This window comes from Nannospalax galili, unplaced genomic scaffold (genome assembly GCF_000622305.1).
Source record: "Nannospalax galili isolate Female #2095 unplaced genomic scaffold, S.galili_v1.0 scaffold280, whole genome shotgun sequence".
Classification (NCBI taxonomy): Eukaryota; Metazoa; Chordata; class Mammalia; order Rodentia; family Spalacidae; genus Nannospalax; species Nannospalax galili.
Window position 1 is genome coordinate 1,337,331 of NW_008347808.1, and position 14,085 is coordinate 1,351,415.

Here is a 14,085-nt window from a genome sequence, read left to right on the forward strand (position 1 = left end):
AAATCACATAAATGGGCTCAACGACAACCACATGTCATTTCAATAGATGCAGAGAAGGCCTTTGACAAAATTCAACATGCTTTTATGTTCAAAGTCCTAGAGGGAATTGGACTGGTGGGAACATACCTCAACATAATTAAAGCCATATGCAACAAACCCACAGCCAACATCATTCTAAATGGAGAAAAACTGGAAGCATTCCCATTGAAATTAGGAACCAGACAAGACTGTCCACTATCTCCACTCCTTTTTTACATTGTGCTTGAAATTCTTGCAAGAGTAACAGACAAGAAAAAGAAATTGGAGTAATAATTGGAAAAGAAGAGATCAAATTATCCCTTTCTGCAGATGATATGGTATTATACCCAAGAGACACCAAAAATTCGACCAGAAAACTCCTGGAAATTATTAACATGTCCAGTAAAGTGGCTGGTTACAAAATTAATCTACAAAAGTCTGCAGCGTTTCTATATACCAATAACAAGCAATCAGAGAAAGAGTACATGGAAACACTCCCTTTCAAAATACCTCCAAAATATATCTTGGAATAAACCTCTACAATGAAAATTTTAAATATTTAAAGAAAGAGATTGAGGAAGACATGAGAAAATGGAAGGACCTCCCACACTCATGGATTGGAAGAATTAATATTGTGAAAATGACCATCCTACCAAAAGCCATTTTTAGATTCAATGCAATGCCAATCAAAATCCCCATGACATTCGTCAGAGTTGGAAAAAGCCATCCTAAGATTCATATGGAAGCACCAAAGACCTTGGATAGCCAAAACAACACTGAGCACTAAGAGCAATGCTGGGGGGATTAGTATACCAGACATTAAACTGCATTACAGAGCTATAGTCATAAAAACAACATGGTACTGGCACAAAAATAGACCCGTGGATTAATATAACAAAACTGAAGTTCCAAATATGAGTACATGCAATGTTATCCACCTGATATTTGACAAAGGGGCCAAGAACATTCACTAGAGGAAAGACAGCATGTTCAGCAAATTGTGCTGGCAAAACTGGATCTCCAACTGTAGAAGAATTAATCTAAACCCCTATCATTCACCTTGCTCAAAAGCCAACTCCAAATGGAACAAAGACATCAATGTGAAGCCTGAAACTCTGAAACTCTTAGAAGAAGAAAACATTGTCAATAACCTACAAGATATAGGTGTAGGAAAGAATTTCTTAAACTGGACATCAATTGCTCAAGAAACAAGGTCAAGAATCAACAAATGGGACCTCATCAATCTAAAAAGCTTCTGTACATCAAAAGTAGCAACCAAGGAAGTGAACAGAAAACCCACAGAATGGGAGAAAATCTTCTGCAATGACACATCTGACAGAGGTTTAATATTCAGAATATATAATGAGCTCAAAAAACAAAGAATCAAGAAAGGAAGTAACCCAATTAAAAGATGGGCTAATGAGCTGCACAGAGAGTTTTCAAAAGAAGAAATAAAGATGCCTAAGAAGAATCTTAAAAGGTGTTCAACGTTATTAGTAATTAGGGAAATGCAAATTAAAACCACTTTAAGATTTCATCTTACCCTAGTCAGACTGGCTAAGATCAAGAGAACAAATGACAGTAAATGTTGGAGAGCATGTGGGGAAAGGAGAATGCTCATCAATTGCTGGTAGGACTGCAAACTGGTTCAGCCCCTATGGAAAGAAGTGTGGAGAACTCTTAAAAAACTACAAATGAACCTACCATTTGACCCAGTTATACCACTCCTTGGTCTACACCCAAAGAACTCATCGTATCGCAGAGACACTTATACATCCATGTTTGTTTCTGCTCTTTTCATAATAGCTAAGAGATGGAAGCAACCCAAGTGTCCCTCAACTGACGAGTGGATAATGAAAGTGTGGTTCATTTATATGATGCAGTTTACTCAACAGTAAAGAAAGATGAAATCATGAAGTTTGCAGGTAAATGGATGGAACTAGAAACTCTTATACTAAGTGAAGTAACACAGACTCAGAAAAAAAAAACAAAACAAAACAAAAAAAAAACGTATGTTCTCCCTCACATGTGGATCCTGTAAGTGAGTATGTATCCAGACATAACGACAGGAACCAGGATAATGAAGAGGAAGCAAGAAGGTAAAGGAAAAGAAATAATCTGAAAGTGAAGAACAGTAGAAAATAGGTGTTAATAAGGTAGATATGGATAAAATGGGGTTATTTTAAGGGGGGGTGGAAGTTTATACAAGGAATCTAGGGGATAAAGGGAAAGAAGGAGCCCAAGAGAGGTAGGACCATAGGAGAAGGGTAGTATTAAGGGAGAATTGGGAAAAATGGGGGCACTTTAAATGGGTAAACCACGGTGGATGGGTTAGACAATGTGAGGGATAAATAATGCATAGATAGTTTAAAAAAAAACACAGTGAACTATATTAATTGAACAGCCTACTAACAAATTATACATACAACTAGCTCCAGGAATATAATACATGTCTAGGCAAGGTTTATCTGAGAATGTTTGGTCTTTGCCCAAGCTTTATCTATATAGCACATGGTAATTAAAAGTACCAGATTGGTGGAACTAACCTTCGTCAATGTCAAACAGCCATACTTTGAGGCCTATACTAATTTGGTCAGAGGGACATAAAGAACAGTTTTGCTCCTTGCCCTCCTAGCTCGACTAACCTCCAGGGGACTATGAGTATCTCTCAAAATGTCCTGTAACTGCCATGTGTCATCTGTCCTCTTGATCAAGGAAGCCATGGAGACCCCTACAAATGGACTTGAACCAGTGTCCAGTCTCAACACAGAGGAAACATTTCCTCCATGCTTCCAAGTGAAACCAGCCATGGTTGAGTAGGACCTTTGACTTATCTTCACATAGATGGAACTGGTAAAAGAAGGAGCCAGGGGCTCCTCCCAAGCCCATGTGACTCCTGAGGAACAGATCCAAAAATGACCTTAAGAATAAAAGTAAATTGATTTATCCGGGCCAACTATAAGGTCTTAAACTCCCAAAAGGAAAGTATGACCAAAAATAAAGGGATCAATGTAACTCCTTAAGAGTCCATGTGTATAGCCAAAAAAGCTACATAACAAGAAAAAATTCCAGACAGGAGGTAGCTTCCTTTGAGTTGTTGGCCAGGGTGGCCCAAGAGACTCCCAGACAGTAACCCAGCACAGAACTGGGAAAATGAACAGCAGACCCCAATCTTATCTAAAGGAATACTGGCAACCGATTGCTGCTAGATGAGGAAGAACTGATCTTCCTAAAACAAGGAACTCTAGATAAGCTGACTAGATTCAGAGGATGGACAAGCACTGGAGAATGGCTGCGGGTGCAGACAACACAGTGGACAGTAACAGGGATTACAGAGTATATGGGATCCAGTGTGTGGGGGGAGACTATAGGAGGGTGCCATTTGGGATGTAAGTATGTAAACAAATAAGTTTGTTTGGGATGTTCTGTATGAAGTACACAAAAAAATCAACAAATAAAAAATGAGTCATATTTGAGGAAGAAGTATAAAAATTTGCTCCATGTTAATTAGTAGAGGTGATAAACATTACCACTGAAATCTATCCGATGATTTTATATCTATGCTCAGGTGGATCTCAGATAGTAATCGACTGTGACTACAATAATAAGATACATAGAGATTAGAGATGCATGTGAAAATATCTAAGTGTTAGTAGCATTAAAAATGAGTTTTTCTGGGGTTGGAGAGATGGCTCAGCAGTTAAGAACACTGGTTGTTCTTGCAGAAGATCCAGGTTCGAATCCTAGCCCCCACATGGCAGCTAATAAGTGTCTGTAACTCCAGTTCCAGGGGATCCGAAGGCCCCTTCTGTCCTCCCTGGGCATTGCATGACATGGGTGTTCTTACCTACATGCAGTCAATACACACATACACATAAAATGAAAATAATAAATAAAATATTTTTAAATGAGTTTTTTGTATGAAGCAGCATATTTTAAAATGAAATGGAGATCTTTTTTTTAAAGGTTAACACCTCATTCGATTTTATGTCTCATAGGGTTTATACTGAGTCCAATATTTTATAACTGTATTAATTCAACTGTGAACCTAAACATTTACAGGCAATACTGAAAGAGATGCATCTTTGCTTTGGACATTTTTATTGAATATGTGAATGCTGTCATGAAATGCTTCTTCTAATTATGTGGTTTTAAAAAGAGGGGATTGAAAGAATATAAGAGCCAGAGGATGATGAGTAATTTTGTGAAATGTCTTCATGGTGTGGTGTGGTTTTACACACAGGAACCCATAAGAGCTGTGATTGCCTATACAAGATCAAGACAATTAAAATTTCACCATGAATGGGGAGGAGCAATTCACATTTCTGCTATGTTAGACTTTCAAAATTCTAAACATTACAGAAAGAAAAACTAATCTACAGTCAATCAAAGTAATCACTTGCCTATCTATATGATCTGGATCAAATATACTTAATATCTCTTGTCCCCATTCATTAGCTCTAACACAGTAGTCAATAATTCTTTGGTCCCACTGAGCTCTATGATTTTGTAACTCAAAAATTTTGCTAGAAAAGAAATTTTTATGTTTGGAACTTCAACCAACATATCAAGCTAAGCAGAATTTAAATAATACATTGTAGTAAGAGCTTTCATTCAACTCAGAATGATATTCATACAATTAAAATAAAATGGATTATTTTTGAAAATACATTAAATATTGATATTTCAATACTAAAATCCTGATGTGCCTAGAAGGTCTTACCTACTTACAGAAGTAAGTCATACTTACACATGTTGAGCTGTCTTATAAAGCTGGAGAGATTGTTATGCTTGAAGTATTTGGGGAGCACTTCTTTGGAAAAGGTTCCTTCATTCACAATTTCAAAGCTTTGGCCATCCTTGAAATAAAGGAAGACCAAAAAGTAGTCATTTACAGAAAAAACTATGGTTTTCACCAAGAAACAATTCAAAATAATGCCCTAGGAACCTAAAACTTTAAAAAACTGTGAAATTTTTAAGCTAAAATTATTCAACTCTTCATGTTGGAATTATAGTTCAGTAGTTGAGTATGTGCTTGGCAAGCATGAGGCTCTGGTTTCAGTCCTTAGTTTTGGGGGAAAATATTGCCTAAAGACACAGAATATGGACAAAAGAGAAATAATAAATTATGGGTTGACCATGAAAAATGAAAACACACTTACAAAAATTCTCACAAATTAAACATGAATGGGGAAGGCTGGGCATTGTAGAGCCCATTATAAGAATGATTTTTATAAAATTGACATAACCTGAACTAACGACTTTTAGTTAACCTTGACAAACTCACTGAACCATGCACTTTTGTGACCTGGGCATCTTATTTGTTTCCTGGGAACCTCAATTTGCTATTCTACTCTAAGATAGGGAGTGAATGTGGTATGCTTGAGAATCAACAAAGCAAAGCACTGAAAGATAGCATGCCCATCTTCATTGAAAATATGAAGATTGAGAAAGGATGCTTGACATTGTCTGTACAAAATAGTCCTGAACTTGAGATATTCTTAAACTAGGGATAAAAAGGCAAGATTGTCTGATAAGGGTTGATTCAAGCTTGCATGCCCCCAATTGATGAAGAAACAGTTTTGAACAAAATTATAGATTACGCCTGACTCAGGGATACAGTTCTAGAGCACAGTTGGAGGACAGAGTTCCAGCACAGTTCCAAGAGACATGTGTGGAAACGGGTGTCCATTGAGTTTAGGGTCACTCTTAAAAACTACATAATGATTCAGATTGTTTTATTCAGGTAATTGTAATGTGGCATGGTTACCCCATAGTCCATTTATAATCCCAGCACTTAGAAAGCAAAAGCAGGAGGATTGGGAGTGTGATGTTAACTTGGACTTTAGAAAATAACCCTCTTTCTACTGACTTAGGTGAAAAAAAAGTAATTCAATGAACTAGATAATTGTAATGGTAAGTGTAAATTGTCAACATGACAGAATCTAGAATCTGTTGGAAGATGGGCCTCTGGGCATGGCTGTGGGGGATTATCTTGATTACAGTAAGTGGGAAGTACATCTTAACTGTGGATAGGACCATTTCTTTGGCAGTGGAACCTGGACTGTATAAGCACAGAAAGAAAATGAGCAACATTTTCTGCTTCCTTGCTTTCTGCTTCCTTACTGCGGACAGGATGGGACTAGTTGCATCAAGCTCATACCACTGTGAGTTCCTCCGTCATGATGGATTGTGCACTAAAATAGACCCTTTCACTCTTTGGTTGCCTGCAGCAGAATATTTTATCAAAGCAATAAGAAAGGAAACTAAGACACTAAGTTTTCAATAAAAATGTTCAAAATGCAAATTAAAACAGCAGTGAGGTATGGTCTTTTTTTCTATTTAATTGGCAAAGACTAAAAAAAGTTAATCTCCAGTGTTTGCAAATTGGTAAGAGTTCAGATAAACAGGCAGTCATATTTCTGGAATTTAAACTGCCTTAATATACCTAACAATAGCACTAAAAGCATCCAAATACTTAATCTTTGGTTTATATATTATAATTTCAGATTGTACACAGAATAATTATTGATATGCATTAAGATTTAGCAATGAACAATAACATAAATATTTGTATAAAATAGTAAAAAATTGAAAGTAACATAAATACTAATACAGTGACTAAGTCCACACAAATGAATATTGCAGAGTGGTAAAAATGAAGCTATATAGGAATAATCAATGAAATAGAAAGATTTATGATATATTTAAAGTGAAAGATGCAAATTTTCAAAGGAATAAAACACATCATTTCATTAAAGAACAGATACTGGACTAGTGATACAGCTCAATGATAGACTACCAAGATTTGATCCCCAGCACCTCCTGGAAAAAAGACACATATATAAAAAAATATTCTGTAAGTTGATGACAGTGGCTATCAATGGATGGCAATATATCCAGTAGGTTTATTTTCTAAGTTGTCTAAAAAAATGTCATGTGACAAAATTTAAACTAGGCAAAGGTGATCATGTTTATATATGCTGCTCATTCTTTTAAATCCAGCATAGAACTGTGGAAATGGGCAGCACTTCCCAATCTTAGCCAAAGAAATATTGGACAACTGATTATTGCTGGGTGAGGAAGAGCTGATCTTCGTTAAGGGAGAGACTCTAGATAGGCTGACTAGATCCCAGTGGATAAACTTGCATGGAGGGATGTCAGGGGACACTAACTTGATTCGATAGGCTTTAACACAAATGACAGAATGCATGAAATCCACTGGGGAGTCTATGCAAGGGTGTCGATGGGGAAGGGGGTATGAAGATGATTAAGTTGCTCTTTTTGAAATATACAAAAATTCAATAAAAATAAAAAATGAAAATATTTATTTAAAAAATTCACTTCGATATTATGTTTCTTAAATTTAATCCCCTACTTTGGCTAGGATTTAGAAGAAAACGCTGCTTATCTGTTATTTATCCATTTTGACAGATAGTTTAGGTCTTTAGAGGTGACATGGATCATCATAATTTCCCAAAGCAACAAAAACGTACGTGTGTGTGTGTGTGTGTGTGTGTGTGTGTGTGTGTGTGTTTCCCGTCTGTGTGGATAGGTGAATGCACCTGTGCACATTCCCTTACAGATGCTAGGAGGATGCCAGATGTTCTGTTCTATCTCTCTGCTTTATTCCCTTGAGCCAAGGTCTCTCACTAAACCTGGAGCTAGGCTGGCAGCCAGCAAGCTGCAGTGATTCTCATAACTCCGCCCCTGACAAGTACTGAGGTTACAGGCACACTCACAGCCTTGCCCAGCTTTATACTTGGATGCTGAGATCATAACTCAGGTCCTCAAAAGCATGTGCAGCAAGCGCTTTTATGCACTGAGCCATCTTTCTGGCTCTCTGGTACCAAGAGTTTTAATTCATTCAAGTCTAGCATGTTCTCAAGAGTCCCTGAGTCACCCTAACTGAAGATATTTCTTACAGGTAATAGGGCATACATTAGAAGGCAGTGAATGGGGGGTGGGATTGATCAAAACACTTTATATGCATATATGAAATTTTCAAACAATAATAAATGCTATCTTGGAATTGCTTTTTTGAGACAGGGTCTTGCTATGTTGCCCAAGCTGGCCAAGAACTCCTGGGTTCAAAGTGATTCAATTTTCTCAACCTTTGAAGTGTTGGAACTATAACAGTATGCTAATTCACCTGGTTTATGGGAATTATTTCTAATGGACAATAATTGAAAAGCTATGAATATGGTTAAAATTTAATGGTTAAGTAAATTATGGCACATCCAGATATTGTATTACACAACCATAAAATATTTAAAAATTTAATTTAATTATATTTGATTTTGAGATAAAGTCTCACTTGGTTACGCAGCCTGTCTTTGAACTCCTGAGCTCCAGACTGATTTTCACAAGCACCTGGGTGCTTGCCAAAAGAATGTTTTTAACTGTCTAATGCCATGGAAAAACTCTCAAAATATGCTATTGAAAAAAGAATATCAAAGGATTTTGATTTGCAGTATATGATTTCTAATTAGTAAATAAATATAGCAATATTATTAATACATTTACCAATGTGGAAAAAACACAATTTTGGTCATCTTTAAGTATTGTAATTATAGACAATCTTTTCTTTTGTCATCATTCTACACTGTCTGTAATTGTGCATACAAATACACGCACACAGTTGCTCACACTTCAGTACTCTAGTATTCTTTCATGTTCATGGTTTCAGAAAGAACAGTACTTTTTATTTTTAAAGTCTTTTAATTGACCAAATGCTTATATACTATTATGTGGCATAAAATAATTTGATACATGTGTACAAGGTATAACGATTAAATCAAGATAATTTCCATTGTCATTTTTTCCAGTATTCATCATTTCTAAATATTGGGCATGTCTCTGAACTGCTTTAGGTGTTCTGAAATATTGTAATAATGGTAATAACTGTAGTTACCTACTGTGTTACAGAATTTATTCCTTTTAACAGTATGCTGGTAACCATTTTGAAACCTTCCTAGCCTTTAGTGATTATTATTATATTCTCTTCTAGGAGAGAAACTTTTTAAAGCTCCCATAAATAATTGAGAACATGTGTTTTGGAATGTTTCAGGTTTGTTTCAGTTAACAAAATATGAAGGAACAGTAATTACTGGTTTATATATTTAATTTGTATTGATACTGTTTAAATGATTGCCAGTGTATATTTGTTTTTCAAAGTGAAAGGTTAAAATGACATTTTCATTCAGGTGTGTCATGCACTTCGAGAGGATGTACGGTACTTGTGGGGCATAGTGGCTCATGACTTTAATCCTGGAACTCAGGAGAATGAAGCAGGATATTGTCACCTTAGTGAACAGCTTGGGCTACACGATGAGGTTCCACCTCAAGAACAAAGTAAAACAAATTTTTAAAAAGATGTGCCTTTGGCTGATCAGAGTAAACACTGACAGATTTTAACTATCATACTATCTTTAGCTTATTAGAAAAATCTCAGTCAGAAGAAATAGCTCAACTCCCAGAAAGGCACTAGGAAGCACTCTCTCTCACCCCATCGTAATACCAGCTTTCCAAAAATGTTCTTTGTCGTCTCCCTCTACAAATATAGAAACGCAACTATAAATATCCAAAAAGAATAACTTAGGTGCAGAACCTGCTTCATGTACACTGGAATTTAAACAGCTTATTGTTTTTCACGGGTTTGAGTCTGAGCTGAATATTCCTGTCACTAATAAATTAAATAAATAAAAAGACTGATTCTATCAACAACTAATACATGCTAGAAATCAATTATATTTCCTCTACTAGGGTACAACCAAGCCCCTCAAAACAAGACCTGAAAGCATGGCATAATGCATAAAGTAATCCTCTTTCTAAACTCACTTATAGATTGATGTAAAGAAACAATAGACCTTTTAGGTTTATTCTATAGGAACTTGAAAAGTTCAAGTAGAATTAACTTGTGCTTTTATCATACTTTTCAGCTTTTTAGTTTGAAGTTCATTTCAAAGGTGTGTGTGTGTGTGTGTGTGTGTGTGTGAGAGAGAGAGAGAGAGAGAGAGAGAGATATTAGGTAAAGTAGGTTTACATTTAGTTTGTAACTTCACCATGCTTTCAGTGTAATAAGAGGCATAAGGAGAACCATACAGGAAAAGATGTCAAATTATCTGTATATGAGGATGTCATATTAAACTCAAGAGATTCAAAAAATTCCACCAGAAAACTTCAAGAAATGATAAATACATTAAGCAAAATGGGAGGGTATAATATCAGTCTACAAAATCCAGTAGCTTTTTTATATAGCAAAAACAAAGAGCCAGCTCCAGAGATCATGGAAAGACTCCCATTCCCAATAGCCTCAAAAAAATCTAGGAATAAGCATAACCAAAATGTGAAAGATCTCTACAATGAAAATTTTAAATCTTTGAGGAGATTGGGGAAGACACTATAAGATGGAAATACCTATGTTGCTCATAGGTTAGCAGAACTAATATTATAAAAGTGACAATTTTACCAAAAGCAAACTACAGGTTTAGTGCAATCCTGATCAAAATCCCTGTGATATACTGCACAAAAGTAGAAAAATAATCCCCAAATTCATATGCAAACACGAAAGTCCCTGGATTGACAAAGTAATTGTGAGCAAAAAGGACAATGCTGGAGAGATGACCATACTAGATTTCAAGCTATATTACAGAATTATGGTAATTAAAAACAGCATGCAATTGGCACAAAAATAGACATGCAGTTCAATGGAAGACTCAAAGATGAGTGCATGCAATTACAGTCACCTGATATTTGACAAAGGTGCCAAGAATGGACAGTTGGAGAAAGACGGGACTGAGGAAACTGGATCTTCATATGTAGAAGAATGAACTTAGAGGCTGGAGAGATGGCTCAACTGTTAAAAGCACTGGCTGTTCTTGGAAAGGACCTGGGTTCAACCCACATGGAGGCTAACAATCGTCCATAACTCCAATTCCAAGGGATCTGACACCTTCATCTGATGTCTGAGGGCACTGTGACATGGTGTACTTACACACATGTAGGGAATACCTTCACATACACAAAACAAAAATAATAAAACTTTCTAAAAAAGAATGAAATTAGACCCATATTCCCTGGCCTGCACAAAAATCATCACCAAATAAATCAAACACTTCAGTGTGAAAACTGAAATGCTGAGACTGCTGGAAGCAAACACTGACAGTGCCCCACAAGATCAAAGATCAGAGGAGGACTTTCTTAATTGGACTGTATTGGCTCAGAACTGAAGGCCAAAAATTGACAAATGGGACCTCATTAAAGTAAAAAGCTTTTGTACAGCAACAGTGAACTGAGTGAAGAGGAAGTCCACAGGGTGGGAGAGAATTTTGCCAGCTATACATCTGACAGAAGATTAATTTCCAGAATATACGGATAACTCAGAAAACAAAGAATCAAGAAAACAAACTACTCAATTAAAACCGTGTACAGATCTGAACAGAGTTGTCAAAACAAGAAATAAAAGTGGCTATGAAATACTTTCAAAGGTGTTCAATATCTTTAGTAATTTGGGAAATGCAAATTAAAACTACCTTAATATTTTATTTCACCTCAGTCAGTTTGGCTAAGAACAAGAAAATATCTGAGCACAAACACTGGTGAGGATGTCAGGAAAGGGGAGCTCTTCTTATTCACCGCTGGTGGGACTGCAAACTGCTGGGCCACTATGGAAATCAGTATGGAGAATTGTTAAAGATTAAAAATACTTCTACCAATGATCCAGCTATAGCATTCCTTGGCATGAGGTACTCAGTTTCCTACTACAGAGATACTTACTTAGCTGTGTTTATTGCAGTTCTTTTAAAAATTGCTAGGAAACGGAAAGCACCTAAATGTCCCTCAACTGATGAATGGATAATTACACTGGGGTACATTTGTGCAATGGACTTCTACTCATCTGTAAAGAAAAATTATATCATAAAATTGGCAAATGGATGGAACTTGAAACCTCTGCTGTGTGAGGCAGCCCAGATTCAGAAAGACAAGAAATGCATGCTTGTTTCTTATTTGAAAAAAATATAATTGAAGTAACTGCAGGAGCCAGGGAAACAGAAAAGAATCATGAGGACAGTAGAACACAAGTGTTATCAAGGGGGAAATGGGGAAAAGGGGGTTCTCTAATTGGGAAGGGAGAAGGGAGAATTATATAGGGGAAATAGAGAGGAGAGAAACAATTTTAGATGGTATGAAAAACCAACGGGAATGTATTATTTCATAAATGTACTACTAAATACACATGTAATATATTTATGACTGCATGCATATAGCTTACATATATAACAAAAATCACAGTGCTAGGCAAGGGAAACCTCCATTCAAGTTGTTGGTCATAGTAGTTCAAAAGACTCCAAAAATAATAGAGGCTAGTTCCACGGTTCTTGATTGCCTCTTAGACCTTGAAGGTAAGACCCTCTTACTGAAGACATGATGTATTTCGGACACTGGTCTCTGAGCAATTGAGGTAGTACTGATCTGAAAGTATCCTCCCTGAAGACTAGTTATCACAGTATTGGAAGTTGCTGTGCAAGTTAATAATGGCTTAAACCAATCAATGGTCTGACTTAGCTGTAAAGCATATGAACCACAACAATGACTGGTCCAGAAAATTATCTCTACTGGTGCAAAAGTGACATTTTTATCTTTGGGCTAATCAACAGCTGTTTAATTAGAATTAAGGCCCACAAAATAGGAGGATATTCATGCATGGTGCTGTAAACATAGCTAAGTACACAGGCAGGCATAGAAGGGTCACAGACCCTAGAGAAGAGCCTACTATTATCATTTTCCTAAAGCACAAGTATTCATTACTATATTTTAAACATTTTACTTATATTAAGAGACAAGTGTAGCTCTCACCACTAGTCAAGGAAGCATCTTCTTGCAACATATGGACACTATTACAGAGCTCCACAACTGGTTAAAATGCAGAGAATAAGTGACTGTGAGGTGTCCAACCTTGGTGATACATCTCAAATGCAACCCTTACATCTAAGGTTCAAGTCCCATCCAGTCAAACATTTTAGCTGGATGTCCTTTGGTGCCAGTTCATCCACTGGAGTCTAGTCAGCCTATCTAGAGATCTTAAGGAAGGTCTACTCTCCCTCACCCAGCAGTAATCAGTCTCCAATAGTTCTCTGGCTAGGGCCGGCACACTGCCCATTTCCCTCTCAACACTCTGGGCCCTTGTCTGATTGAGTAGGCATGGGTGTTGTGCTTGACGCCACTATTGCCATGTGGGTGGCACTTTAATTATAGCAAATTATACATGGGTGGATAAGTTATAGATCTCAGAGAAACTCCTATCTCTGTCATATATCTAGACAAATGAAATTTCTTATCCTATGCTAAATATGGATTCTTATATTTACAGACAAGTGTACAGTACATCACTCATCACAGAAGCTTCTCTTTGCAACAGATGGAGGCTACTGCAGAGTTCCATAAGTAGCCACACAGAGAATATATGTCTGAGATGCCCAGCGCTAGGTAACATATCTCCAGTGGAATCTACACTACTAAAGCTCATGGAACTTAGTGGAACAGGGGGGTGGAGAGCACAATAGTGTATCCCTCAAATCTCACCAGCAAAGCTTCCTTATACAAAAGAGTGTGATGCACACAGCTGACTAATGCCACAACTAACTAAGGTGTAGAAAATAAGAGACTGCAGAGTGTGTGTCCTTGGATGGGACTTCTATATTACTCCTCACCCACCCACAGCTCAGGGACCACTGCAGAAAAGAGGGGCAGAAAGCTTCTAAGAGGCAAGGTTGGTCTGTGAACATAGGGAAACAGAGGCTTTCAGGCCACTGGAAGTTTGTACATTTCACATTTTTATTAAAGAGAACTCTATTATGCTGTTTGGGAAATCAAAAATTTTAAATGCTGAGTCATCTCTCTGGTCCCACATTAAGAAATTTTTATTTATTATTTTTATGTGTATGTGTGTATTGCCTGCTTGTAGGTAAGTGCTCCCGTGTCGTGCAATGCCCACAGAGGACAGAAGAGACTGTCGGGTCCCCTGGAACTGGAGTTATGGACAGTTGTTAGCTGCCATGTTGGTGC

The 14,085-nt window shown here is 36.9% G+C and overlaps 1 protein-coding gene across 1 annotated transcript in view; it reads right to left on the reverse strand.

Moving 5' to 3' along the window:
- Positions 1-14,085, reverse strand: part of LOC103743174 (heat shock factor protein 3-like) — a 67,745-nt gene that overhangs the window by 51,779 nt on the left and 1,881 nt on the right. Inside the window, exon 2 of the mRNA XM_008844399.1 lies at positions 4,769-4,877. Coding sequence (XP_008842621.1) covers positions 4,769-4,877 — 109 coding nt within the window. The remainder of the gene's footprint in view (positions 1-4,768; positions 4,878-14,085) is intronic.